Below are 26,069 nucleotides of genomic sequence, written 5' to 3' on the forward strand. Positions count from 1 at the left end.
ACTACGTGGGAATCCAGTGACAAAGCCATTTCACTAACTGCTGGTCCCCTCCTCCATTCTCCTTTTGGGATTTGGGGCATGCACACACAGGCGCCTGGCATGAGTTTAAGCCAGGACTGGAATTGTGGTCGACTAGATGGGAGTCCAGCAACATAGCCATTCAATTGCTGGTCCCATTGGAAGCCATTATTCTAAGGCCTTTTTATTTTTAATTTTTTTTTAGGATACTCAGCTCTAACACAATACGTAAGGCATACAATAAGATATGATTTAGTTTCTTACATGCCATTAATCATAGGATGGTTAGTATCCTTGACAAATGTGACACAATAATCCAGAAAATTTTGCGCTCTCTTTGTGTGGTATGATCATCTCATAATTTCCATATCCAAGTGTGTTTTTCATGGTAAGTTCACGTCCCTTGAGAAGTATATTTGAGAACTACTGGTAAGTAATAAATTAGTGTTTTTTTTTGTATCTGACATGTCTATGGAGAGTTCAAAATCCCCATATCACATTATAAATGAGCAAAAATGGTTGAGGTTCTGCTGGCAATAGAGCCTAATGTACAGTGTCCTGCTTTACTGCACATTCATGCATATTCTTGTAGATAATGCTGTCCTGTAAAACTCAATGCAATCTATTTCCATTAGATACACCAATGACCTAAGATTCACATTTCTTAATTTTATAAGGAGTTCGCTAAACTTTTATTAAAACTACCTTTGTTTAGTTGGAGAGAATCCTGAAGTTAAAAAAAAAAAAGTATTTCCCCTTAACCTGTAACTTAATTCTTTTTAAGATTCTACCAGTAGAGTGCTTTAAATATGACTTCATGCCGTGGTTGAGGTCATTATTATTTCAGAACAAAGGAGGCTGTATATAGGGGGAAAATGTGGTTTTAATGGAAACTAAATTAAAAATTTTGATTTTTTATAAGCAAAACACATAGATGCTAATGTTGGCTGCAATTTGTTACCTTTTGAATGTTTTTGCTTTTAAATCATAGGAAAAGCATCCTTTTTTTGCAATTTGGAAAATAGAGGAACATGATGGGGGTGCCCATTTCTAAGGCAGACACCAGCATATACTTACTCTTAAAGAAATCAAAATCCAAAGCACTTATTATTATACCATAGCATCTTACCTCACCTTGTTTATGTTATTATAAAAAAAACGTATGATGTATTTATTTCTTAGGCTAAAGTGATGAGAAAATTTGATAGTGTGAAGGCTATTGTCGAGCAAGGATTTATACTCTTTCAGCTATTCCATTCACTCGTCTTCCCTCATTGACCACAGAGTACCATTAATTAAATCACTAATTCTATGCAAAATTTGGTAGTCTGAGGGTGTGTGTAGTCATATCTTAAATTTATTATCAAATCCTAAGCTTATAACAAGAACTAAATTATTTGCTGGCCTTTTCATTTATACATAAAAATTATTGTTTACTGTTTCATGGGAATTTCAAATGTCCAAATTTATATTTTATGGCTGGGGCCAAATTTATATTTTATGGCTGGGGCCAAATTTTTTAAGATCAGTATCAATATTATCATGGATACAATACCCAATTCCTTGGGGTAGGCATAAGTGAAATGGATTGACTACTAGATTATCCATAAACTCATTGCTGTATTTATATATTAAGCATTTATCTAGGATTTCTTCATAAGTAGTAGCTAATATTATGAGTTATTTCTACATATAAATACACCTTCTTATACCCATCTTTATTAATAAAAGAAAGGACAACATTGTTTTCTAAAAGAACATGAGTTTAAATGATTACAAGATGATTCCTCTGAATACAAACACTATAGATATTTTTAGTATGATCATTTCAAAGCTCATTAAAATTGTATTTGAAGCAAAATAAAGCAACTGTTTTGTGGTTTTTTTTTTTTTTAATTCTCCCCACTGAGAGGGGGAAAAAAATCATTTCCAGAAGGTAGGAGGCATAATTTATGCACAGAATGACATATTTATCGTCTGTTTGTCTGATTGGTTAAAATTCCGCATCTGGAGCAGGTACAGAAGGTGATTCTGAATGAATGGCTTCCTGCTAGGCTTTGTTAACCCGGCTGATCCACTGCCTGAGTGCCAGTCTCTGTCAGCGGCACTTTGACTTGCTGTATCTTGTTGAGGCTTGTTTTAATGATGCTTTGGGGGGTTCCAGAAGTTAATTTTATATGTTAATGTGACACGCAGCCGTATATGTTATAGAGCTCCAGAGATGCCTATAGTCAAAAATAACTCCTTCCTATTGCCCTCCTGGCTCTCACCCTAGGTAATAAAATGTTAACCACTCCTCAGCAAGGTATTCCCAAATCATTTTTTAAGATGAGATCCAAGGTTTTATTTCCATTTTCATACCAGGAATTTGCATGCAATTTAAATATCCATAAGGCTCATTTAAGGATAAAGGCTATTTGAGGATAAAATTTTGAAAGCTTATTATTTTATTTTTGAAGGTAGAAGAGCTAAAGGTATAATGTTTGTTTTCTAATGTAAACTGTAAGAACATGCAAGCCTTTTAGATCTCTTTAGAACTTTTCTAACAAAGTTTTTTTGCCAGTATTATTTAAATAACATAAATCTCAGGATAATTTCACACAAATGTATTTAGAACATTGCTAAAAAGAAATATCAATAACTGTTTCCTCTAGGGGTACATACATTAAAGACTGAGTGAATAATGTAGTATCTCATAAAATTATGAACAATGTATTGAAATAACTTAAATCTTAGCTTAAATAAACCAAATTCAATTTCAGTATGACTTTATGTGTTTATGTTTTCTCTATATTTCACTGTGGTGAGATGATTCAAGATGTTTTAAAAGGCTTTTAAATAACAAATGCAACTAAGCATTATGAGTAAAATTTGAAAAGCCACCAGATCCCTTTGTGAATTCTTCCTCACCTGAGAACAATATATGTATTAATATGTATATATTACTTTGTTTACTCGAAACTTTACTAACTACACTTTACTAATAAATTGCCATTTATATGATGAAGATAATTTTATTTTTTCAAGAAAATGGCATAAAGATGGGCTGACCATTTTTTGTAATAGATGTGTAATTGCCCAAAGGAAATGATGTAAAATAAGGGTTTTTTAATATCAAAATACACAAAATAGTTTTTTAAATATCCTAGAATAGGCAACCAAAGAAGATACTCTGTTAATGAATGTTTATTTGACATTTCATTTATATCACACAGAAGTTTCAACTTTGTAATGAAAATATTGGGTTGTCAGAAAAAACATGATGTATTTTTTCTATGCAAAACTATGTCATGACTTTTCTGACAACCCAGTATTTGTTAGTCTGCCATTTTGGCTGTATTTTTTTCAATGCAGAAATAAATGGAAATTCTGTCTTTAATACACTCAATTTTGTGGTAGGAACTTATAAATAGTAAAATCACTTCCTTAGAATTTCATGTAAATAATTTAAGTATTTTCATTTTAATCACTTGTTTAATGTGATAGGGTTAATCATGCACCACATCAACTCAGTAGTCATCAGCATATTGCCAATCCGAACACCTACCATTGTGTAAATTAAATCAAAATATCACGTACTCATTCATTTAGTCATTTATCAATGTGACAAATAATTTTAGTGCCAACTCTGAGTCACGTTCTAGGTCACTGCAGGAATTTATAGAGGAACGTTTGTCGTTGCCATTCAAGAAACTAACAAGTAGTAAAGCAGTCAAAAACATACTCAAATGACTGTGCTGCATTGTGAATTGGACATCACTCTATGTGAGCCATTTATGGGGTCATCAGAAAAGTCATGATATATTTTTCATAGAGAAACAAAAATATATCCTAATTTTTCTGATGACCTAATAAAGAATTATTGTCCTCAGAGAGAACTCTATTTCATTAAGTTGAGGAATCATAGGGGAAAAAATGTGAAAAAGGCCAAAACTGAACTGAATTTGATGATTGGAAATTGTTAGAAAAATATTTTCGCTGAAGGAACTAGTATGTGTAAATGTCTGTAAGTATGGGGATTTTAGAAAACAAATTGGTACACTTGAAGATAAATATTTGGAGCTGATAGAAGACATAAGTGTTTACAAACTTTTACTTCAATATTTTATTAAAGACTTTGCCATAGAAAAATTAGACAGTCATAGAAAAGTATTTTATGTGCAGTAGTTTGGCTGTAGCAATGTCTAGTATAGTTTAGGATAGGAATTATAGAATGGAGGTACTTGTATGAAAAATAGCAAGGCCTTAATTGAGGATGTGGTAGAGTTAATGAAAAGGAAGAGAAGGATTATAAAATATTTACATTGTATCATGTTTGGGATGTGGCAATTAATTTGTTGTGAAGGACAGAAGAAAGGCTTAGATCTTAAGAGACCAAAGCCAAAGTGGTGTTATTCACAGAAGAAGACAGGTCATAGTTGAAAAAGAAATACACTGATTTATTTGTCAGGTCCATGGAGCTTGTATGTCAATGGAATATCACTATAATATACATGTATCTGGAGTAAGAGTAGAAATTCAACCAGATGAATAAAACTATTGATTAAGTTGATGGAAATGGATGGATCGAGAAAAGAGAATCAGAGGAGGTCATATAGAGAACCTATGGAAATGTCTACATATAAATGAAGAGAGGAGCAAGAGGCATCAAAAAAGGGGGGAGGGGAGGGGATTGCAGTCAATTAAAAATAATGAAAAACTGGGCTAAAGGCGTTAGATTTACATGCTAAGCTGTCATTTGTGAACCTCAAAAAAACTGATTTTGGTCAAGAATAAGAGCAGTTTGCAAAGACTTGCCAATTAGTGGGTAGTTCAGAAGGACATGAGAGAGTGTAAAGGTAGGACACGATGCGATCAGTGGCACATTTTGGGCAATTCATCCTGAAAGAGGCGGTGGCCTGTGACCTGCCAAAAGAATGAAAGAGGAAGGAAACAGAAAAATGTCCAGTGTACCGTACATGATGAGAGGCAAGGAATAACAGGCTTGAATTGCTTCAGAATTCCCTGTGACATCTAAGACAGTTTATTTGCTGAAAGGAGGGGTACTGGTTGGGGAATTCGTCCAAAAAGATCATTGGTGTTCTTTCTTGCTACTAGTATGAACATCAGTTTAGGGCTGCAGTAATTCCAATAACATTTCATGCCACGGGGCGAGATGAGATTCACCCATGCCGGATGTGGCTAATTGTGCTTACTTTGTTCCAGGCGATGTGGCTACAGCAAAGCAAAACAAGATCCAGAAGAGGAAAAGATGCATTTTCATAATGGGCACAGTAAGCAAATTGTAGAAAATAAAGTCAAAACAAAATGGGGGAGATTACTGGTTTTTGTTTTTGTTTTTGTTTATTTTAATCTCTTTTCAAGCTAGGTAACTGACCAAAATTATTGTTTAAAAAAAAAAAAAGTGTTCTGTTACATTCCTATAAAGCATATGGGCTTGGGCATTGCCCTGTCTCTAGGCAACAGCTGGATGGTTTATTCAATTCTTCAAAGCATACTTTCATTATAATCATTAAAATAAAAAAATTTTTGTTGAATATAAAAAGCTATTATATTTCAAATCAAATTTTGAGGCTAATTATAACTCCTAGCAACACAATGAATAGAAATCCATCGTTAAATAACACTACCAGGTTAAGTGAATAAAATATCCCACTTCTTTTTCTTTTTTGAATATTACAGTAGGAATTTCTCCGAACGGATCTTAGAGCAACAGCCTTGGTTCAAACGACTTGAAACAAGACCACACTTTTAAAAAATGCAGAAAATCAAGTTAAATGAATGAGCTTAGAAAAACTAGCCTAAACGAGGTGTAACTGTGGTATTTTAATATATAGTCTTCCTTTTTCTTAATCAGTCAACGATCAGAGTTGATGTGCCAAGTAAATGACAAAAAGAGTTTCTTTTGCTTTAATTACTCTACCATGACCAGAAATATCAACATCATTAAAACCATAAATCATGGTGCAAAGTGTGGAGTCCATTTGATAGACCTATGTTATATAATATTATTTATTCCCTGAAACATTATGAGGGTGAAATTGATGCCTGGAAAGGTGATCAAACTGAACTCCTAGAATATAAGAGGCTTATATAAACTTATGCAGTGACAGAGGTAAGGGACAAGTAGGACATCTCTTTTTCTTTTTTACTTCTTTGTCAGCCTTATCATACCATACCACAGAAAGATTGTTAGGTTTATTGTTTTTTTTATTTTTTACTTTTTATTTTTATTTTTTTATTTTTTGGAGAGGTTTTCACTATAGGGCGCGTGCGCTCGCCAGACAGACAGAGACATAGAGACAGAAAGCGAGAAATCACCCCCCCCAGGGGGGATGGTCACGCTGCAATCCCTTCTCCTCCATTCTCCTCTCGGGATCTTGGGCACGCATGCACAAGCGCCTGGCGTGAGTTTTAAGCCACCGGGTCCGGGACGCGAACCATGGTTGACTACGTGGGAGTCCAGCGACATAGCCATTACACTAACTGCTGGTTCCCTATTTTTATTTTTTTTACCATAGGGCACAGGTGCTTGCCAAAGAGAGACAGAAAGAGACAGAGATGGAGGAAAGGGAGAAATCGTCTCCCAGAGGAGATAACTATGCTGCAGTCCCTCCTCCCCCATTCTGCTCTTGGGCTTTTGGAGCACACATGCACATGTGCCCAGCATGTTTCTCAGGCTGCCATGTCTAGGACTAAAAACTTAGAGTTGGCCACCCGGGATCCAGTGCCTTAACTCCCATGCCATCTGCTGGCCCCCAGAAAGATTATTCTGAATTACTTTATAAAAATAAAAATTAGCTTTTCATGATGATATCTCTAAGTGAAACAGAGAATAATAAGCTATCAGTTAATGACTTGCATTTTATCATCCATTGTAATAAACCAAATTGTCATCATTTCCTCAGAGGCTTTCTGAATAATATGACTAAAGGTTATATTGACTCAGATAAGTTGTCTCATATTCATTTCTTGGGCATGCCAACAATCTGTATTCTTTTAAATGGAATTTTATTTATTTATTTATTTATTTATTTATTTATTTATTTATTTATTTATTTATTTTCATTTGACCAGAGAAGGACAGAGTAAGACAGAGAGAGAGAAAAAGAGAGGGGGGGGGAGTGAGAAAGCAAGTCAAGTCCAGGACTCGAACTACGGTCGACTCCCATGTGGGAGTCTAGCACCCTTAACCACCATGCCAACTGCCGGCCCCAACGATCCATATTTTTTAAATTGTAAAAGTGAAGTAGGAGTACAAATGACTCTTCTAACCCAGGAGAGATGGCCTTTCCTGTAGACAAGTCACTTCTAGGGGTTAGAGACTTAAGCTATGCTAGCAGGTTGATTTTGTTCCTCTCTCACAACCACGTCTATTTTAATGCCCATTATCTTTACAGTTAAACTGCCAGGAGTAAGAACGTACATTGATCCACATACCTATGAGGATCCCAATCAAGCTGTCCACGAATTTGCCAAGGAGATAGAAGCATCATGTATCACCATTGAAAGAGTTATAGGAGCAGGTACAACAATGTTTTAATGTTTAATTCTGACTTTTAACTTTTGTTCCTACTCTGGGATCTAATATATCAATGTCTGGATCTAACATAGAATGTTGGTCATCTTTTGTAATTTTTTTTTTTTTGTGTGGTCATCTTTTGTAATTGGCTTTTTTTCAAAGTGGTTATGGATCACATTTTAATGTAACCCTCTGTGTGGCTCATGCTTAAACCAGCAAACATATGGTTTGTGAAAGACAAGGAAAACAGCAAAACATATATTTTCAGACAGATAGTGTTTCATCATCTTCTGTTTTATAGCGACATAGTGAATTTGTTACCATGCAAAAGCATTTACATAATTCAATTCTTCTCTGCCCTAAAATTGTTTCTTTTTTGTCCAGTTATAATTTTTGCTTCTCTTCTCTTTTTATTAATAATATTACTAGAACTGAAAGAGTAAGGAGAGATTTTCAGTCAGTTGTTTAGAATTATTTTCTAACAAGGGTTTTGTAGGGAGATGGATAAAGCTAATAACTCCCAAGTGTTTTATGATCATCTGTAGATGGTTTTTCCCTCAGGATATATTTATTTCTATTAGCATTGACCGTGAAGCTTGGTCTCCTGTTTTTGACTTTTTTTTGCGTGTGTCTAAGCCTTAATACTTAAAGAATGTATTAAAATATTAGAGTAAAAATTTCAAATGAGTGTGTGCATTCTTTTTATCTTTACCACAGGTGAATTTGGTGAAGTTTGTAGTGGGCGTTTGAAACTACCAGGGAAAAGAGAATTACCTGTGGCTATCAAAACCCTTAAAGTCGGCTATACTGAAAAGCAACGCAGAGATTTCCTAGGTGAAGCAAGTATCATGGGGCAGTTCGATCACCCTAACATCATCCATTTAGAAGGTGTCGTGACCAAAAGTGAGTACAGTGGCAAATTTCGCTTGTCTATGCAGATCATAAACATCTATGTAGTTCATTATTCAGTTTCAGTTAGAGAAAAGCTAACCATGGTCATGTTATAATTTATTATTAATAATATCCTATTTTTTGGTAGATTTTTGTAAAATTGATCTTCAGTGAGTCTGAATTTTTATTTTTATTTAAAAAAAACACATCCATATTCATATGAATTCACTAGCAAAGAAAATGTATCCAGATAAAAGAAGCAGTAAAGGTATTAACATATTTTCCTAATGGCCCTTTCACTCAGTATCGTAATGAAATATTAGCTTCAAAGTTTTGATTGTGTCATTGAAGTTTAACATTTAATAGAATCACTGTAGCCACAGATGCCCTGCTGCCTTTTAAGCAGTTCTTCAGAGCCGGCGTTTCTTTTACTCATTTTTCTCATTAAGGTATTGCGTGGGTTCTAGGAAAGCTACAGCCTCAGAAGACTGGAAAAGTTCCTTGTGATTAATTTTCGTTGTTGTTAAGGCAAATCTAGTCTTTTCTTGGAAATATTTGTCGTTTTTTGCCTTTTTTTTTTTGTCTTTTTCATTTTTGTGTTAATGACTTGTAAAACTGTTTGTGTAGCGGACCTCCCAATAAAGGGATTGAGAGTCATTTTTCAGTCACCCAGTACAATATTTATGTGGTACTTGACCATGACTTTCACCTTCTTTTAGTTCACTCTTTACCATGCCCATGTATTTTTAAAATTATTGATTTTATTTTATTTATTATCACTATTTTTAACTTTGACCAGAGAGAGAGAGAAAGAAAGAAAGAAAGTCACCAAGTCTGGGACTTGAACCATGGTTGACCATGTGGGAGTCCAGTGCCTTCACTACCATATCACCTGCCAACCGCACATTCCTATGTATGTTGATTCATTTCTTTATCCCTTCTATTATACATATCACATACTGATGTCATGTAAAATCCTTGACAAAGATCATTTACTTGACTTTCAAACATTTGTTCAGCTTCCAGTTTTTATGAACTAAATCTAAAATTTTACATGTCTAATATGTGTGCAAGAAATGTATACATGTTTACATTGTATGATGTCTATTCAATAAATGTTCTTGGGTGAGCCTTGTGGCATAGTGGCTAAGGGGACCAGATCCCGTGTGTGTGACCAACCTGGTTTGAATCTCAGCTTTTGTAGCATGAAAAACACACCAGGCACATATGTGTGTATGCCCCATATAAATGGAGAAGGGATTGTGACATGTCTACACCCACCCCTTTTTGTAAAACTCTTTTTATTAGTAGTATTAACAGAATTGAAAGAGAAAGAAGGAGTGATGTTTTGGGGGGCTGCTTTCTCCCTATCTTTCTCTCTTTCTCTTTGTCTCTGTATCTCCGATTTCCACAGTCTTTGGCAATTTATTTTTATTTATTTATTAATTCTTTAGAAGGTATTTTTTTCCTTGCCTCAGGGTACATGCATTCATTGGAGAGAGACAGAGACAGTGAGAGTGAAAGTGAGCAATCAGCCATAGAAGAGTTGCCCATGCCACAATCCCTTCTCCTCCATTCTCCTTTAGGGATCTTGGGCACACACTCATATGCACCCAGCATGAGTTCAAACCACTGGGTCCAGGCCTTTAAGTGCAGTCATGTAACTGCTCCACCATCTGCTAACCCTAGGCAATTTAAAAATAAATAAATAAATATTCTTTTTTTTTTTTTTTGAGGGGAGGAGGTTTTTATTATAGGGTGTGTGTACTCGCCAGAAAGACAGAGAGAGATAGAGAGACAGAAAGCAAGAAATCACCCTCTGAGGGGATGGCCACACAACAATCCCTTCTCCTCCATTCTCCTCTTGGGATCTTGGGCATGCATGCACACGCATCTGGCATGAGTTTAAGCCACTGGGTCCAGGACTCAAACCGTGGTCAACTGCAGGGGAGTCCAGGAACCTAGCCATTACACCAACTGCTGGTCCCAAATAAATAAATATTCTTAACCTACTAAGTATTTTCAGTTGACTGGATACCCATTTATTCCATTCACCTTTTAAAACTGGAAATCAGGATAAAACAATAGCAGTAACAACCCCTTTTCACAAAGGCGCAAGAATTAAAAAGCCTCATCTGGTAAACAACAAGTTAATTCCCAACCAACCATAAATTCACAGTAAGTCACAATTAAGTGTATACCAACCTCTTACAACTGTTAGCAAAAGAACACAGCAAAAAGCACCCCATGGAAGATTGATTTTACTTTTGAATCAGCCTGTTTTTTGGGGGGGAGATTGTTTTTCTCCATATCTCAAAAATATGTACACATCTCCAGTAAAGATCCTCATGGAAAAATGTAGCAAAGAAATAAAATATCCTGCAGACAAGTGGGTTTCTTCAGCATTTAGACGTGTTTTTTTTTTTTTTTTCACTTGAGTATGCACAAGCATTGCTGATCACAAAGGGTGTGTGGAGGGCTTCTCGGGACAAGAGTGTCTAAGGCAAGATAGGAGGCAGGGAAATGAGAAAATGATCAGGGAACAAAGAAACACATTTTTTTAGAAAGAAAATAAATGGAAATGTTTTATAGCAGTTATATACTGTAATGAATATATGGAAATACTTGAAGTAAGAATTTGATACGTGGGGGTCAGCCAGGTGGCATAGTGGTTAAGGTGGATCCCACATAGCCAGACCCAGTAGCTTTTGGGTCACCCAGGTGCATGTGAGTGCATCCAGAGTCCTGAGAAAGAAATGGCAGAAAAGGGATAGTGGTGTGGCTATATGCCTTAGGGAGGTGCTTTCACCCTTTCTTTTTTTTTAAAAAAAAAGGGACCAGCAGTTAGAATAATAGCTATGTCGCTGGACTCCCATGTAGTCGACCGTGGTTCAAATCCCGGACCCCGTGGCTTAAACTCACAGCAGGCGTGTGTGCATGCATGCCCAAGATCCCGAGAGGAGAAAGGAGAAGGGATTGCAGTGTGGCTATCCCCCTGGAGGGGTGATTTCTCACTTTCTTTCTCTCTGTCTCTCTCTGTCTTTCTGGCAAGTGCACGCGCCCTATAGCAAAAACCTCTCAAAAAATTAAAATAAAATAAAAAGAACAAAACATGATATGAAAAAAATATATGGCACAAGGTATAATAAGATTGGATCAGAATTTGAATAGGACCAAATTCTGTCTCAGAGAAGGACCATGAAGAGACATCAGTGGTAGCATGTGGTGCTCAGTGTTGTAGGAACAAAAATCACAATAGGAAGATTCAGTAAAATTCTTTCTTATGCAGGAGTGGTATTATCTACTATAACACAAAGTTTTTGTTGATTGTTTTATTTTGTTTAGGTTTTTGCTATAAGGTGCATGCGTTTGCCAGGGACAGAGGGAAGGAAAGTGAGAAGTCATCCCCCAAGAGGGATGGTCACACAGCAATCCCTCCTCCTCCATTGTCCTCTCAGGATTTTGGGCGCGCACACGATCATGACATAATTTTCAAGTTGCTTGGTGCAGGATTCAAACTGTGGTCAGCCATGTAGCTTTACACAACTTAAACATTCAGAAATTCAGTTTTCTCTTCAATGATATAGGTGTAAGTTCCTCCCAATATTATTTTGAAAATGGCTTAAATTAATACTTAAATTAATATTTCTTTAAATGAGCATAGCCAAGTAAGTACTTCATAATTATATACTCATTACTTTTCTGTTTATTCATCTTTCTATGCTCTGAATTCCTTTTTAAGAGTATTTTATTTTTATATCCATTTTAATCTACCCCATATTTTGTCCTGCTAACATTGTCTTTCTCTAAAATTTACAGCTTTATATTCACTACCTTCTGAGTTCTGTCAAAACCCTGTTTAAATTCCATAATTCCATCACCTCCATTGAAACAATCCCTTATCACTGTATCCTGAAATAATATTCCCTACTTTGACTATTGCCAATGTAAGGGATTTTGCAACTGTCTTATGTTCTTTCATTTGGTCCAAAAATCTTACTCAAGTCTTCCACTGAATTTTATCTTTTTTTTATATATATATATATTTTTCATCTTACTAGCTAAAACATATACGCTCTGTGAAGATGCAGATCATGTTTTGATGTTTTACATCCAAACCTACGCCAATCCACAGGCATCTTACTAACACACTAAGCCTCCCTGCTACATAAAAATGGGAAAATAATACCTACCTCAAAAGATTGTCATGCAGATTAAGATATGTGTGTATATGTGCATGTGAGTGTGCATGTGTGGTGTGTGTGTGAACACAATTGCAGGTTCTTATATTAGTATTTTTTTTTTTTTAATTTTCCAGGCTGTGTGCCAGAGAGGGACAGAGAGAGGGAAACCAAGAAACCAAGAAAGCACTTCCCTTGGGGAAGGTCATGCCACAGTCCCGTCTCCTCCATTTCTTCCTTTTTCTGAGAATTTGGGCACACACTCACACATGTCCGGCATGTTACTCAAGCCACTGGATCCAGTATTCAAACTGCTCATTCAACCAGGTTGGATCCAACCACCTTAACCGTACACTGCCAACTGGCCCATACCTTTTCATTTTTCTCTGTTTAAGTGGAAGCATCAGATAGTAATGGGCAACACCTAAAAGGTATTACAACTAATATTCACTTACATTTGTCATCCTTTGATTCATTACAGAACTTTTTGATGTGAATGGGTTCTGAGATGAACTAAGACAACTTATATTAACACAGCTAAATTCTTCATAATGTTTTATAGGCATTGGAAACTTTTACTTTTAGAAGCTAGTGTAAATAGCAATGAACATGTAAGCATTCTCTAGATTCTAGTCTAAAAATGACACTGAGATTGGGAAGGCAGTTTTAAATTTCCACTCTCCTAATCAAATATTCTGTTGATGTTGCTGCCCACCTGAGACTATACTAAAGCAAAATGAAAATACGTAAAGTATTTTCTGTTTGTAGTCCCTATTATATGTGATTTGGACCTATCCTTCCCCTTCCCCTTTATAAACATCGATGTTGATGTTCAACCTAGGAAGTCTTCAACTTGTTTTTAATTTACCATGTTGCAACTCACTTTATTTGTGTCCTTAATTTCATGCTCTCTGATCTGATGCTAATTTATTCAGCAATTATTCTCAACCTGCAGCACACAGATAATGAGACATAAGTGCAACTAAATCTTGTGATTTTTTTCTGATTGAACCTGAGGTGGGGAGTCTGAAGTAGTTCTGGGTGGTGCCATTATACCTTCATCTTTCCTCCATCACATCCTTTCGTGCCAGACGCTTGGGTCCTCATTCACATTTCTTCTGTGATTTTCTGAAAAACGGGATACATCATAAATAGATACATATATTCTAGAGAGATTTCATGACAAATGACATAAAAAAAACCTACAGGTCCTGACTTAATTGACTCATTTGCAATGCAAGATGCTCCAGAGTAATACACAGAGTGCTAGCTTTTACTATTTAATTGGATGGAGGAAAAAAAATATAAGGGAAAATAAAGTTACAATTTTCCAATTTTCCATTCCCAGCATGTTTTGTTTTTTTAAGATTCATTTCTTTTCCCATCAGCAGAAACGTATTATCCAAATTGACTAAAAGACTATTTCTATGGATCTTATTACTCCTATTTTTTTTTCAACTAGAATCATGTACAAATAAGCTTAGTTTTCCTATAAAAATGATCAATTTGATCAGAGGAACATCAGAGGACACTGTCTTTTGCTGTCTGAGCAGATGGAGCTATAGTTTACTTAAATTACCAGATAAATGTGACTTAAGTATATACATTATTACGTTTCAAATGTATTATTTTATTCTATCTTAGAAGGTCGTATGCTTTTCACAGACCCTTACTATACTGGGTTGTCAGAAAAGCCATGGCATATTTTTTCCATGCTTTTCTATAAGAAAACACGTTGTGCCTTTTCCGACTACCCAGTATATGAGCTAGAACGATTCCTATGCAGACTGGTCTTTCTATTTGGCGTTCGCCCACCTTCGCCTAGTTTATACAGGCGGCCCTCAGGTAAAATTGATTAAATCACTGCTGTTCTGCCAGGCTTCATCACAAACAAGCAGACAACTTGACAAAAATGTATGTGCTTTGATATGTCGCCTGATATAATTTGGTCACGTTTTTATATTCCATCATTCCCACTCCCCAAAACCACCTAGTTCTGGTTTGAGATGCTTCACTCAGCCCCAGATTGTTCTCCTCACTTTCTACTTGAACTTCAAGTTTAATTCAAATGTGATCTTCTTCATGAGATCCGTGCCATTGACCTCGATTTTGCCCTCAGTCCTGAGTAGCTGCCTGTCGTAGAGTAGGCACTCAGTGATGTGGAGTAGCTGAGTAAAGGAAAGCTTCTCAGTTCTGTGTTAGAGTACAAGCTTCAGAATACAAAGTTCAAAGGGAAGAGGTGCTTTTATTTGTTTGCTTGCTTATTTTTTATTTATTAATTTTTTTTACTTCTACATTTAGGGATCAGAACCCAGCAAGTGTAGCACTTCATATATTTGTTAAGTGAATGAATAAATTCTCAGCTGGAGTCAACCTTATAGATGTTAGCAGCATTTCTCATTTCTCTGTACTTTGTCATGCTATTGTAGCTACATCTATCTGCATGCTTTATCATCCTTAATTTCTACAGGGTTCCTTGAAACTGACATAGGTTTATAGCCCCTTTTGTGTCCACAACAAAGCCAGACATAGCAGGAAAGAATAATAATAATAAGAAGGAGATGAAGAAGAAAAAAAAGGGCCAGCAAGTGGCATGGGGGTTAAGGCATTGGATCCCATGTGGGTGACTTCATGGTTCAAGTCCTGGGCCTGTCAGATTGAAAATCACACTAGGTGCATGTATCCTGTCAGATTGAAAATCACACCAGGTGCATGTATGTCTATGCCCAAAATATCAAGAGGGAGAATGGAGGAGAAGGGATTGCAGATTGGCTATCTCCTTGGGAGGGGGAAGGTGATTTAACACTTTCCCTTTCTATGTCTCACTCTCTCTGTCAAGTACACATGCCTTAAATCAAACTAAAAAGTAAAAACAAAAACCAAAACTCACCAATGAGATTAAATGAGTAAATGAAATAATTTCTGCTATATATATTTTTAAAGCTAGCTCAAATGATATAGTCTATATTTTAATTATAAACCTCATTCCATGAAACTATGGGCTTTTAAGAAAAAATAAGAATATATATATATACATATATGGATATATGGATATATGGCTATGTATATAGATATATATGCATGCACAAGCGCACACACACACACACACACACATATATATATATATATATATATATATATACAAAATCACTTTTTCTTAGATTTTGCCATAGGACATATGCATTTACCAGACAGCAAGAGGCCATGCCACTTTTTTCCTCCATTCTCCTCTCAGGATTTTGGGCACACACAGTATGTTTTTCAAGTCTCCAGGTGAGGTACTTAAACAGCACAGTCAGTCACATGGGATCCAGTGTCTTAACCACCATGCCCCCTGCTGACCCCTACAATCACCTATTAATTCTACTACTCAGCATTATTTGAGGAATTTACTAAGCTTTGTTCTCTTTATATGTCATCTCCTTTAATTTGCACAATGCATTGTTACAGACACTAGTGTTTGTTCTCATTTTACAAAAGAGAAAAGTTAATATTAAAGATGTTAAATACTTTATCTAATGTCATAAAACTAACATGGGATAATATCAGGGTTTTTTATTATTATTTTAGAGAGATTTTTGCTATGGGGCACGTGTGCTCGCCAGAGAGACAGAAAGTGAGAAATCATTCCCCCAAGGGGATGACCACACCACAATCTGTTCTTCATTCTCCTCTCAGGATCTTGGACACACGTGCGCACAGGCCCAGAATGAGTCTTAAGTCACTGGGTCCAGGGCTTGAACCACAGATGATTATGTGAGACTCCAGTGACATAACCATTATACTACCTGCTGGTCCTGAGCGTTTTTTTTTGTTTTAAAGGTTTTTGCTATAGGGCATGTGTGCTCACCAGAAAGACAGAGAGAGAGACAGAAAGCGAGAAATCACCCCCCCAGGGGAATGGCCATGCCGTACTCCCTTCTCCTCCATTTTTTTTAGGATCTTGGGCATGCATGCACATGCATACGGCGTGAGTTTAAGCCACCAGGTCCAGGACTCAAACTGCAGTCGAATACATGGGAGTCCAGCACCATAGCCATTACACCAACTGCTGGTCCCGGTCCTGAGCTTTTAAAACAACTCTGTCTGACTCCAAAGCTCAAGCTCTTAAACTATATATTGATATATGATAAACTTCGTCTTTCACCATTCTGTATACATTTAAAAAGAAACATCTATTTATTAAAAAATATTAATTGATTACCTAATGCATGTTCATCTCTATTGATCAGTGGGGCTATGGCAGAGATTAAACAGATTTAATTCCTGCCTTTATAGAGTTTCTGTTTGCAATGATAGAAGCAGAAACTACATGAAAAAATACACTTATAATATATTACATAGAGAAAATCAAGCTGAGTGAGAGGATTAGGAATTGCCTTTGTGGAGCACTGGTGGTTTCTATTTTACTCAGATAAAGCTTGAGTATACATGAGGGAATAGGCATCAGAGACATCCGGCAACAGAGTGTTATAGAGAGACTAGCAAAGCTGTAATCTAACTTGAATGGAATGTTCAAGAAACAGCAAAGAAGAGCAGTGTTGCTTCAGTGGAACGAATGAGAGGCATTGAGGAAGAGCTTACCTTAAAGTTGTAGTAGGAGGATAGACGGCATAAGAACTGTTTGGCCCCTTATCTTTAATCTGAATTTTGAAGACTTGAGAGCTTAGATATGCTAGAATCTGATTTCTTCATTAGCACGATCACCCAGGCTGCTAGACTGAGAATCTACTGTAGGTGCAGTGTGTAAGCAGTGAGGCAGGGAGGAGGGCACTGACATTATTCAGAGAGCATTGTAGATCAGATCAGGGCAGTTGTCTAGCATGATGGAGAGTCAAGGTTGGATCCTCTTGATAGTTTGAAGACAGTCATATCTTGTAGAGTAGATGTAGAATGTCAGAAAAATAGGGAAGACCATGACAAATTATATTTGTCCTTTCAAAGAGAGCAGATTTATGGTAAAGAGTTTGGGAGGAAAAAGATTGTGGTTGGTAATCAGTAATTCAGTTATGGACATGTTAAATTTGAAATATTTAAGAGCATATAATTACAGGTGTTGTGTATAAAATTGGATTTACCTTTAGTCCAAATGAGAGATTTGGACTAACAGTAAAATGAGTCAAAAATGAGAGACGTTTGCTATAGGGCATGTGCATGCAGTGAGAGATGGAGAGAGACAGAAGGACAGAAAGCAAGAAATCACCTCCCAGCAGGGATGACAGTGCCATAGTCCCTTCTCCATTCTCCTCTCAGGATTTTGGGCATGCATGCACCCACACTCAGTGTGAGTTTCAAGTTCAAGTTCAGGACTTGAACTGCAGCAATATAACCATTACACTATCTGCTGGTCCCATACTTGAATTCATATTCTGTGAACAAGTGATGAAGCATGATATAAACAAACAATTGCAAAACTGAAGTAGAAATAGAAGCCAGTTTTTTAATTTAATACTAATCTTTGTTAGGATATATATACATATAAAATCACTATAAGAGATGTGTAATTTCTCTTACTAAAAGAATTTAAATCCCAGGAATATAGACTGTTAGAAAGAGAATTTTACTGACTTATAGACTGTTGATAAAACATATTCAAAAGTTATTTTCATTATTTATGTAAGGTGTCAGTTTTGATGCTTTTAAAATTCTCTGTCTCTTCTGAAAAGTCTATTTCTTGACTCTATAATTATTATCTACCTTCCCAAATGTCAAACAATCCTAATTCATTTTTAATTTGAGAAATTGACATCTGCTGAGAAACTTTATGTCAATGTAAAACAGTCTGAAATAGGAGAGGATATTCTGATAGACTTGGAATTTGTACCTGTAGAGAAATTTTATCTCTCCATTATCCTGTCTCAGGTGAGGTATACAGGTTTTTTATTTTATCTTACTTCCCCAAACTACCTTTATATAATTTATAAATATTTCTCCCTGATGCATTAGCTAGCAAATGAAGAACATAATAGAATTAAAATATCTAAGTTCTAAGTAACTATTGGCTTTTTGTTTTTGTTGTTTTGTTTTCCTCCCTTAATAACGATGACTTATTCCTATTATAAGCACAGGATCCTAATTTCTGGATGATCATTAAACATTAATAATTGATTTACCATATTTATATTAAGGTAATAAAAAATAAAAGTAATTTCAAACAGCTGCAAGTGTTTTTATACAACAAAAATAGGATTACAAAATAAAATAAAACTATAGATATGTAAGTAAAACAAAAAGCCTACTTTTAATGATTTCAAGTTTTGTCCAAGTTTTTCAATGAGAAAACCCATGGCAGTTGTTTTCTAGTGAGCTATGCTGCTTCTGAATGAAATGCTTCCTCATAGCCCTAAGTGGTACCATGTGTCTGTTGATGAACTAATGGTTTCAGAAAGGCAGATGGTATGAATGAAAATAAAATAATAAACTGGGATTTAGCTGTAACTCCTGTGATATGGCCTAATTTAGTGTTTCTCAAAAATGTAAGTGCCTCTAGGGTTACTGCTAAAATGCAGAATCTGTTTCAGTAGATCCAACTGGGGACTAAGTTTTTACATTTCTTTTCGCTTTTTTAGAGAGATTTTTTTCTATAAGGTGTGTGCACTTGCCAGAGACACAGAGACAGAGAGGAAGTAAGAAATCACCCTGAAGGGGAGAGGGCCATGCCATAATCCCTTCTCCTCTATTCTCCTCTCAGGATTTTGGGCACACATACACACACCTGGCATGAGTTTTAAGCCACAGCTCCAAACTCCAGCAGTGGTTGGACATGTGGGAGTCCAGCACTGTAACCACTATACTCAAGATACCACATTTATAATAAGCTCATTAGCCAAGCCTGTGCTTTTCAGGGGCAGGACTAGATCAACAGTTCCCAAACTTTGTTTTAGCTAACCAATGCATGCACATGCCCTATAGCAAAAATCTCTCATTTTTGACTCATTTTACCTTTAGTCTAAATCTCTCTTACAGAAAAAGAATGAACCACTAGGAGTGGTGTAGTCTCTTCTCTTGGAGATTCATGATGAATGTTAGTGCCAAAAAAAAAATCACATAGTAAGAAAAGAAACTCATTTTTAACATTGTGATTTTAAAAATACCCCAAATCTACTTTGTCAACAAAACTTTAAGCATAAAGTATAGTATTGTTAACTATAAGCACAATGTCAAGCAAATTTCTAGAACTTTTTATATCTTGCACAAGTTTTTATTTTTATTTATTTATTTATTTTAGCTTTTTGCCATAGGGATGTGCACTTGCCAGAAAGAAACAGTGACAGAGAAAGTGAGAAACCACCCCCAGGACAGAGAGCCATACCATAATCCCTTCTCCATTCTCTTGGGATTTGGGGCACACATGCACACGCACCTGGTCTGATGTTCAAGCCACCATGTTCAGGACTCGAACCATGGTCACCCATGTTGGAGTCCAGCACTATAACCATTATGCCACCTGTTGACCCTGCATAAGCAACTCTATAATAATTGCATACCAACTCCTACTTTCCCCTCCCCCTAGATCCTGACATTTTCCTTTCTACTTTCTACTTCTGTATTCAGCTATATACGGTAGTATATACATCTTAAAAGTGGAATCCAAGACAATTTCACAACATGGAGCATATGTAATTATAATAAATGTAAAAATAAAATATTTATTGAAATGAGCTGAATTCCTGTCAGATCTGCCATCAGTGCTTAAATAGTTTGGTATAACACAGTGATGATATCAAGTTTGTGTTAAAATACAATAATTCAAAGTTTAAAGTAAATATTTTGAAATTATAGGCATCATAGTATGGAAGGTAGGCAGCCTTTATATTCAAACCGATATAAATTTGATTCCCAATTTTGCTTCTTGTGTGACTTTCACTAGTCAACCCAAGTAATATATTAAGCCTTTACTTTATCTGAAAAATCTCTATTATAATTTGACTGCTACAAATTTTTACTAACAATTGATTATAACACAGCACCTTATAAAGAGTAGGTGCTCAATAAATCTATAAATTGGAGCTCTTTTATGATTATCAATAACAAAGTCAAGTTCCACAAATAATGTATTTCAATTATTTCTTAGATTGCATATACTGAACCCTTGGTATGCAATATAAAATAACACAAAAACTCTACTCTGTGATTAATCATGTTTTGACATGCTTTATGAGCTCTCTTTATATGGATTTTTGATAGTATGCTTTCAAAATTATTGGCAGATCTATTCTTCCTACTTGAAACTGGATAATGGAAAATGATTTATACGGTTTTATTGAATTTACAAGAGTTTGAGTAAGCCACATTAATTATTGCTATGTCATTCTTGCAGGCTAGCAGGAACTGAGACAAAACATAAGCCAAAGTAAATGTAATTAGCATTAAAATGACTCAAGCATGAAAAATAATCGGATGGGTCCTGAAGCGTCTTATTCTTGTCAATGAAAGAAGATCATGCTTGTTTACAAACATTCATTTTAACTGCTCTTTCCCCATCCTCTGAAATATAAGAGGTGTTTTAGGCTCCTATTGTATTTCTCAAATAATGTTTTCAGTTTTGATTTCATAACCCACACTGTCATGAATAATTAATCTGACTTTAAAACCAGGTGATGCTAGTTGAAAAATCTTAGCGAATAAATACAACGTGCCCATTTTTCTAAGAAGTAATCACTTTTTCTTTACAAAATTAATAAGATCTGTCTTCTAAATTCAGTGAATTTTGGATCAAACCAAAATATATAGATTTACCCAAGAAAGATATACTTTGACCAGGGAATTCTATCCAAATCCCACTTACTAGCTCTTAGGTAGATGGCAGTAAATATTTACCATTGATATAACTGTAGAAAGAGAGTCGAAAATCTGAGAGGAAAGGCAGGAAAAGAAATTGTAGGAAAGGAAAGAAGGAAACGGAAAGGGTCGTAAGTAGAAGTGGAGAGAAACCCCACAAACATAAAAGACGAGTAAAGTAGAGAATTACAAACATAGTGTAATATGTATAGTGTCTTGCTTTGATGGACAAGATGTCTGCTCATGCAACAAACTATAAACTATATTCCCTCTCTATCTATTGGAATTAGTTATTCCACTCCTCTATAACACGACAACCCCCTAGACGGATTTCTGTACATGATGAAAGAGGTCAGGAAGAGCCAGAGGAAAAGCCACATGAGGAGGATCCCTGGAATCACAGGTTGATTCCAAACATTCTAGGCTCCTTCAAGACAGATCAGGGCAGATGTTCAGAAGCACATAACCTTGGCTCTATGGGCTATAAATTTGTTTAAATAATCCTAGACTGTTTTCTAAAAAGCTGATGCCATTGATACCGACATGTCCTCTTTATATGAATACTCAGCTTTGTCCCTGAGAACTTCCTACCTCCAGAAATCAGGCAAACAAAAGGGTGGCATCTGCTATTGCAGTATACCCAGGATACTTCTGCATGGTGGCGGTTATAATTTCTGCCCTGTAAGTACCCACACCAAAACAGGTTGGCTGTCACCCCTGGGAAAAGTATATTAGTTTTGACTCTTAAGAGAAAAGCACTTTAGACAGAAATAAAAGGTTGAAATGGACTCTGAGATGTGAGAATGGGACCCAAAGGGCCCAAAGCAGAATTTCGTCTATTTTACAGCTCTCCTGAGGTTCTTTAATGCAATAGCATTAAAATAAAGTTTAAATTGGAAGCATTTCTGTATTCATGAACATAGATGACAATTATACTAAAGAGAAAAAAATATTTATAGTTTTTTTTGTTTCCTGTTGTGCTGTCAGAGTCATTTGCAAATATAATTTAAATCAAATCTTTTTTTCCTGAAAGATTGCATTTATATCTGGTTTGAGAATCAGTATTCCGCATTTCTCATCATTTCCTGTTTTTTATAAAAGGCAAAAATCAGAGCTCTAGTCATATTTGAAAATCCTGTATGACAAACTGCCCCTGCCTGGGCTGCCTCTTTTTCTGGAATACCGGTCACCTTTCTACACCAGAACTCCTTCACTCCTCAAGGTTCCAATCAAATGACATCTCCAGTGCACATTCTCTGCGTATGTGATGCCTACTAACGCAGGCATCAACAAACATAAACCAAGTGCATTATTTTAGACGAACCTGTTTATAACTTTTGTCAACTTTAAAGAGACTGAAGAAAATGTGTCTGCCTTTGTATTGTATCACATTCTGTTCAATGAGTATCACCTCTAAAATATTTTAAAAGAAGATAATTATCCAAGTGAATAATTAGACCATCCAGGCCAGCCAGTGGCATGGTAGTTAAGGCACCTGCAACCCATATGACTGACTGTACATTTTGAGTCCTGGACCCAGCAGCTTGAAAAACATGCTGGACACATATACGTGGTTGCCCAAAATCCTGATAGGAGAATGGAGGACATAGAATTGTGGCATGGCCATTCCCCTCTGGGAGGTACTTTCTCACTTTCTCTCTCTCTCGCTCTCTCTTTCTCCTTCTCCCTCTCCCCCAGTAAAACATATGCCCTATGCACATTTTATAAAATTAGACTCTCCTACCTTATTATTCTAAACAATGAGTTTTAAATAGTCTTGGGATAAAATATCCTTTTTCTTCTATTATTTCTCTTTCATATGTAGTTGTCAAACTTGCTGTATCTGTTTACACTTTTGAATAATGTTGAGTATATAAAAATGCAAGCTCTAATTCTATGACCTGATTTAATCAATTTTCAAGTAAAATACAGATACTCTTCCAGAGAGACCCATTTAGTTCATTATAATGCATTTCACGAGTGCATAAGCCTGTTTCCCTTCACAGTATAAAAAGTTAATTAATGGACATACAGTAATTTTGTTGTCATAACATCTCCTTTTTGTTACCTCAAAATAGTTTAAATTAACACTTAAATTTTATGTGGCATGTTTTTAATTGAAGAATAAAGGGACATGTTTTAAAATACAGTGAGGTTAATATGGAGTGATAAAACTAGCAACTATGTTCCAGATGGTTTCTCAAATAGCAAGGAGTTTTGATCTTGTGTTTTCATCTTATATTGCAGACATTTTGTGTACAAAGTGTCACAATTTCGTGGGGGATGTCTGATATACTCTGTCCCCACTCAATAAAGTGGGGTGAGTGGGAGACTCTAAGTGGCAGCAGCTATGGATATGGAAAGAACAGAGACAAGTAGAGAAAAGTGGGGATCAGGCAGAATGGGTGTCTCTGATGGAGATTGCTGGGACCCTGAGTGGTTCCTAGGTTTACCCTTTCATAGGGCAATGGGGGGAGAGCAGCAGAAGGTAAACCCAGTTGTTTTCTATTGTCAACGGCAGCTGTGGAGCACCAGGCATCTTGTGCTCCTAAATAAGCCGCTCCTGGCCTTCTCTGGCTGAAACAGTTTCCTTTAGCCCCTGCCAGCTATGCAGCAAGCGAGTCTGTGCCCTGCTGGTCTTTGAAGGTCATCATTGTTCAGCTCATATTTGGACAGGTAACTACTATACTGTTAGTTACCTTATTGTAGCTAGGAAGTTAACCCACAGATGAAAATCAAAAAGTTTATAAAATAATAATAGTTAACTCTTACATGGCCAATTCTAGGTGGTAAGTGTTACGTAAATGCCTTGGATTACCATTCAACTTGGTGGATTCTCACAATGATACTATGAGGTCATTAGTCTTATTTTACAGATGAGGAAACTGAGGCCCAGTGATGATAATTGACATGCCCAAGATCACATGACAGTGAGTGGAGCCCTTGCATGATAGTGAGTGATTGTTCGGGATTAAAAGCCAAGAAGTATGGCTCCACACTGCCCACCTAACCTCTAGGCCACCCTTCCATGTCGGACTGATTGGGTAACCCCTCCTATCAGAAATGACAATGGTTGCAAGGGAAGCTTTCCAATAGGAAGGAGTTTTCCAATAGACAGGCCCTTAAAGAATAGAAAAATAAGTGGGGTAGATAGAGGTTAGGTAGATAAGTGGTGGAGAGAGAAAAGCCAGGTGACCCTAAGAAAAGGTTACAAGGACATAGAAATAAAGGTAGGTAGTATTAGATGTATTAAAGGAATCATGGACTGGGAAGTTAGACAGGATAGGAGTTTTTTTTATTTACAATTATCAGAAAGATATGTTCCAAATTCTTTTCTAGGTAATATTTGATATGTTAACTACATTAAAGTAGAATTAATTCTTAAAATTCATTTTCAAGGGGCCAGCAGGTAGCATAGCAGTTAAGGTGGTTGGACTCCTACATGGCTAACCATGGTTTGAGTCATGAATCCAGGGTGCTTGTATCCCAAAATCCCTGGAGGAGAATAGAGGAGAAGAGATTGCAGAGTGGCCATCCCCCCCCAGGGGATTATCCCTCACTCTCCCTCTCTCATCACTCTCTGTCTCCTCTCTGGTGAGCATCCACACCTTATGGCAAAAACCTAACAAAATAAAACTCTTCCGTGTAAAGTGGTTCTGAATTGGCAGTGTGTGTTTGTGTGTGTGTATTTATCATAAATGTCATTCTGTTATTAACCTTGTGACACTATGTCTCACTTAGAGTTTCCATTAGACCATCATGTCATCATGGTATTTCAAGACCACATCTTTTAAATGAATTTATATAGTTTGGTCACTAATAAAGACTTTGGGAAACATTTTCCAATTTAAGAATGCAGAATCGAGGAGCAGCAGTTTATCTCGCTCTGCTTTCTTTTCAGGTAAACCAGTGATGATAGTGACAGAGTATATGGAAAATGGCTCTTTAGATACATTTTTAAAGGTAAGATTTAGGACTTAATTCAGTAATGGGCCACAACATTGAAGTCGAATTTGTGCCACCTTAAGCTATGGTTTTCAATAGGATAGACATGCATGAAGTCAGAATAATTATAATAAAAAATTAACAGTGGTTTGAAAATTGTCCTTTACGGAAAACTTATATGAATCCAAATTTACATGTCCCTATTGTTTATTTCAGTATGTGTTCATTTGCAAAAAAAAATAAAAGGAGAGAGGAAAAAAATAGAAGGAAAAGGGAAGGAGAGAGGGAAGAGAGGAAAAGAAAGAAAGGAGAAAATGAGAGAAGTTTACAAGTAATTAACCTTCTCAAAGTATGGGATACTGGACAGAAAAAGGAGAGTCCATGCAGATCATTAACAAAGGCCTCACGTGGGAGAACAAGTGCTCATAACCCCGCCCCCCCAACAGTGCAGCTATGCTTGCATTAGCCGAGAAGTCACGTGTAGTAGACAATAGCCAATATTGTCAATTCTTCTGGATTTCAGAAAACTTTTCTACATGCAACTCTTCAAATATTAAATGTTGGTGACTTACTTTATCAATAACTTGGATTTCAGACAACATAACCTGTTTTTATACTTGATTAAATCTATAGGCTGCAACTCGTAACTCCAGTAGGGTGGCCATCACTATTGATTAGGAAAGGCTATTGGGCAATGGTATTGATTAAGACTGTCAGAGGAGCCTGTGTAG

General features: G+C 36.2%; 1 protein-coding gene across 8 annotated transcripts in view; it reads left to right on the forward strand.

The window, feature by feature from the left end:
* Nucleotides 1-26,069, forward strand: part of EPHA5 (EPH receptor A5) — a 421,001-nt gene that overhangs the window by 357,868 nt on the left and 37,064 nt on the right. For all 8 annotated transcript variants that reach the window (XM_006160483.2, XM_006160485.2, XM_006160484.2 and 5 more), the window contains 4 exons: nt 5,224-5,291; nt 7,419-7,544; nt 8,258-8,443; nt 25,295-25,356. In XM_006160483.2, coding sequence (XP_006160545.1) covers nt 5,224-5,291; nt 7,419-7,544; nt 8,258-8,443; nt 25,295-25,356 — 442 coding nt within the window. The remainder of the gene's footprint in view (nt 1-5,223; nt 5,292-7,418; nt 7,545-8,257; nt 8,444-25,294; nt 25,357-26,069) is intronic.

The sequence above is a fragment of the Tupaia chinensis genome, unplaced genomic scaffold (genome assembly GCF_000334495.1).
Source record: "Tupaia chinensis unplaced genomic scaffold, TupChi_1.0 Scaffold000687_1, whole genome shotgun sequence".
In the NCBI taxonomy this organism is placed as follows: domain Eukaryota; kingdom Metazoa; phylum Chordata; class Mammalia; order Scandentia; family Tupaiidae; genus Tupaia; species Tupaia belangeri.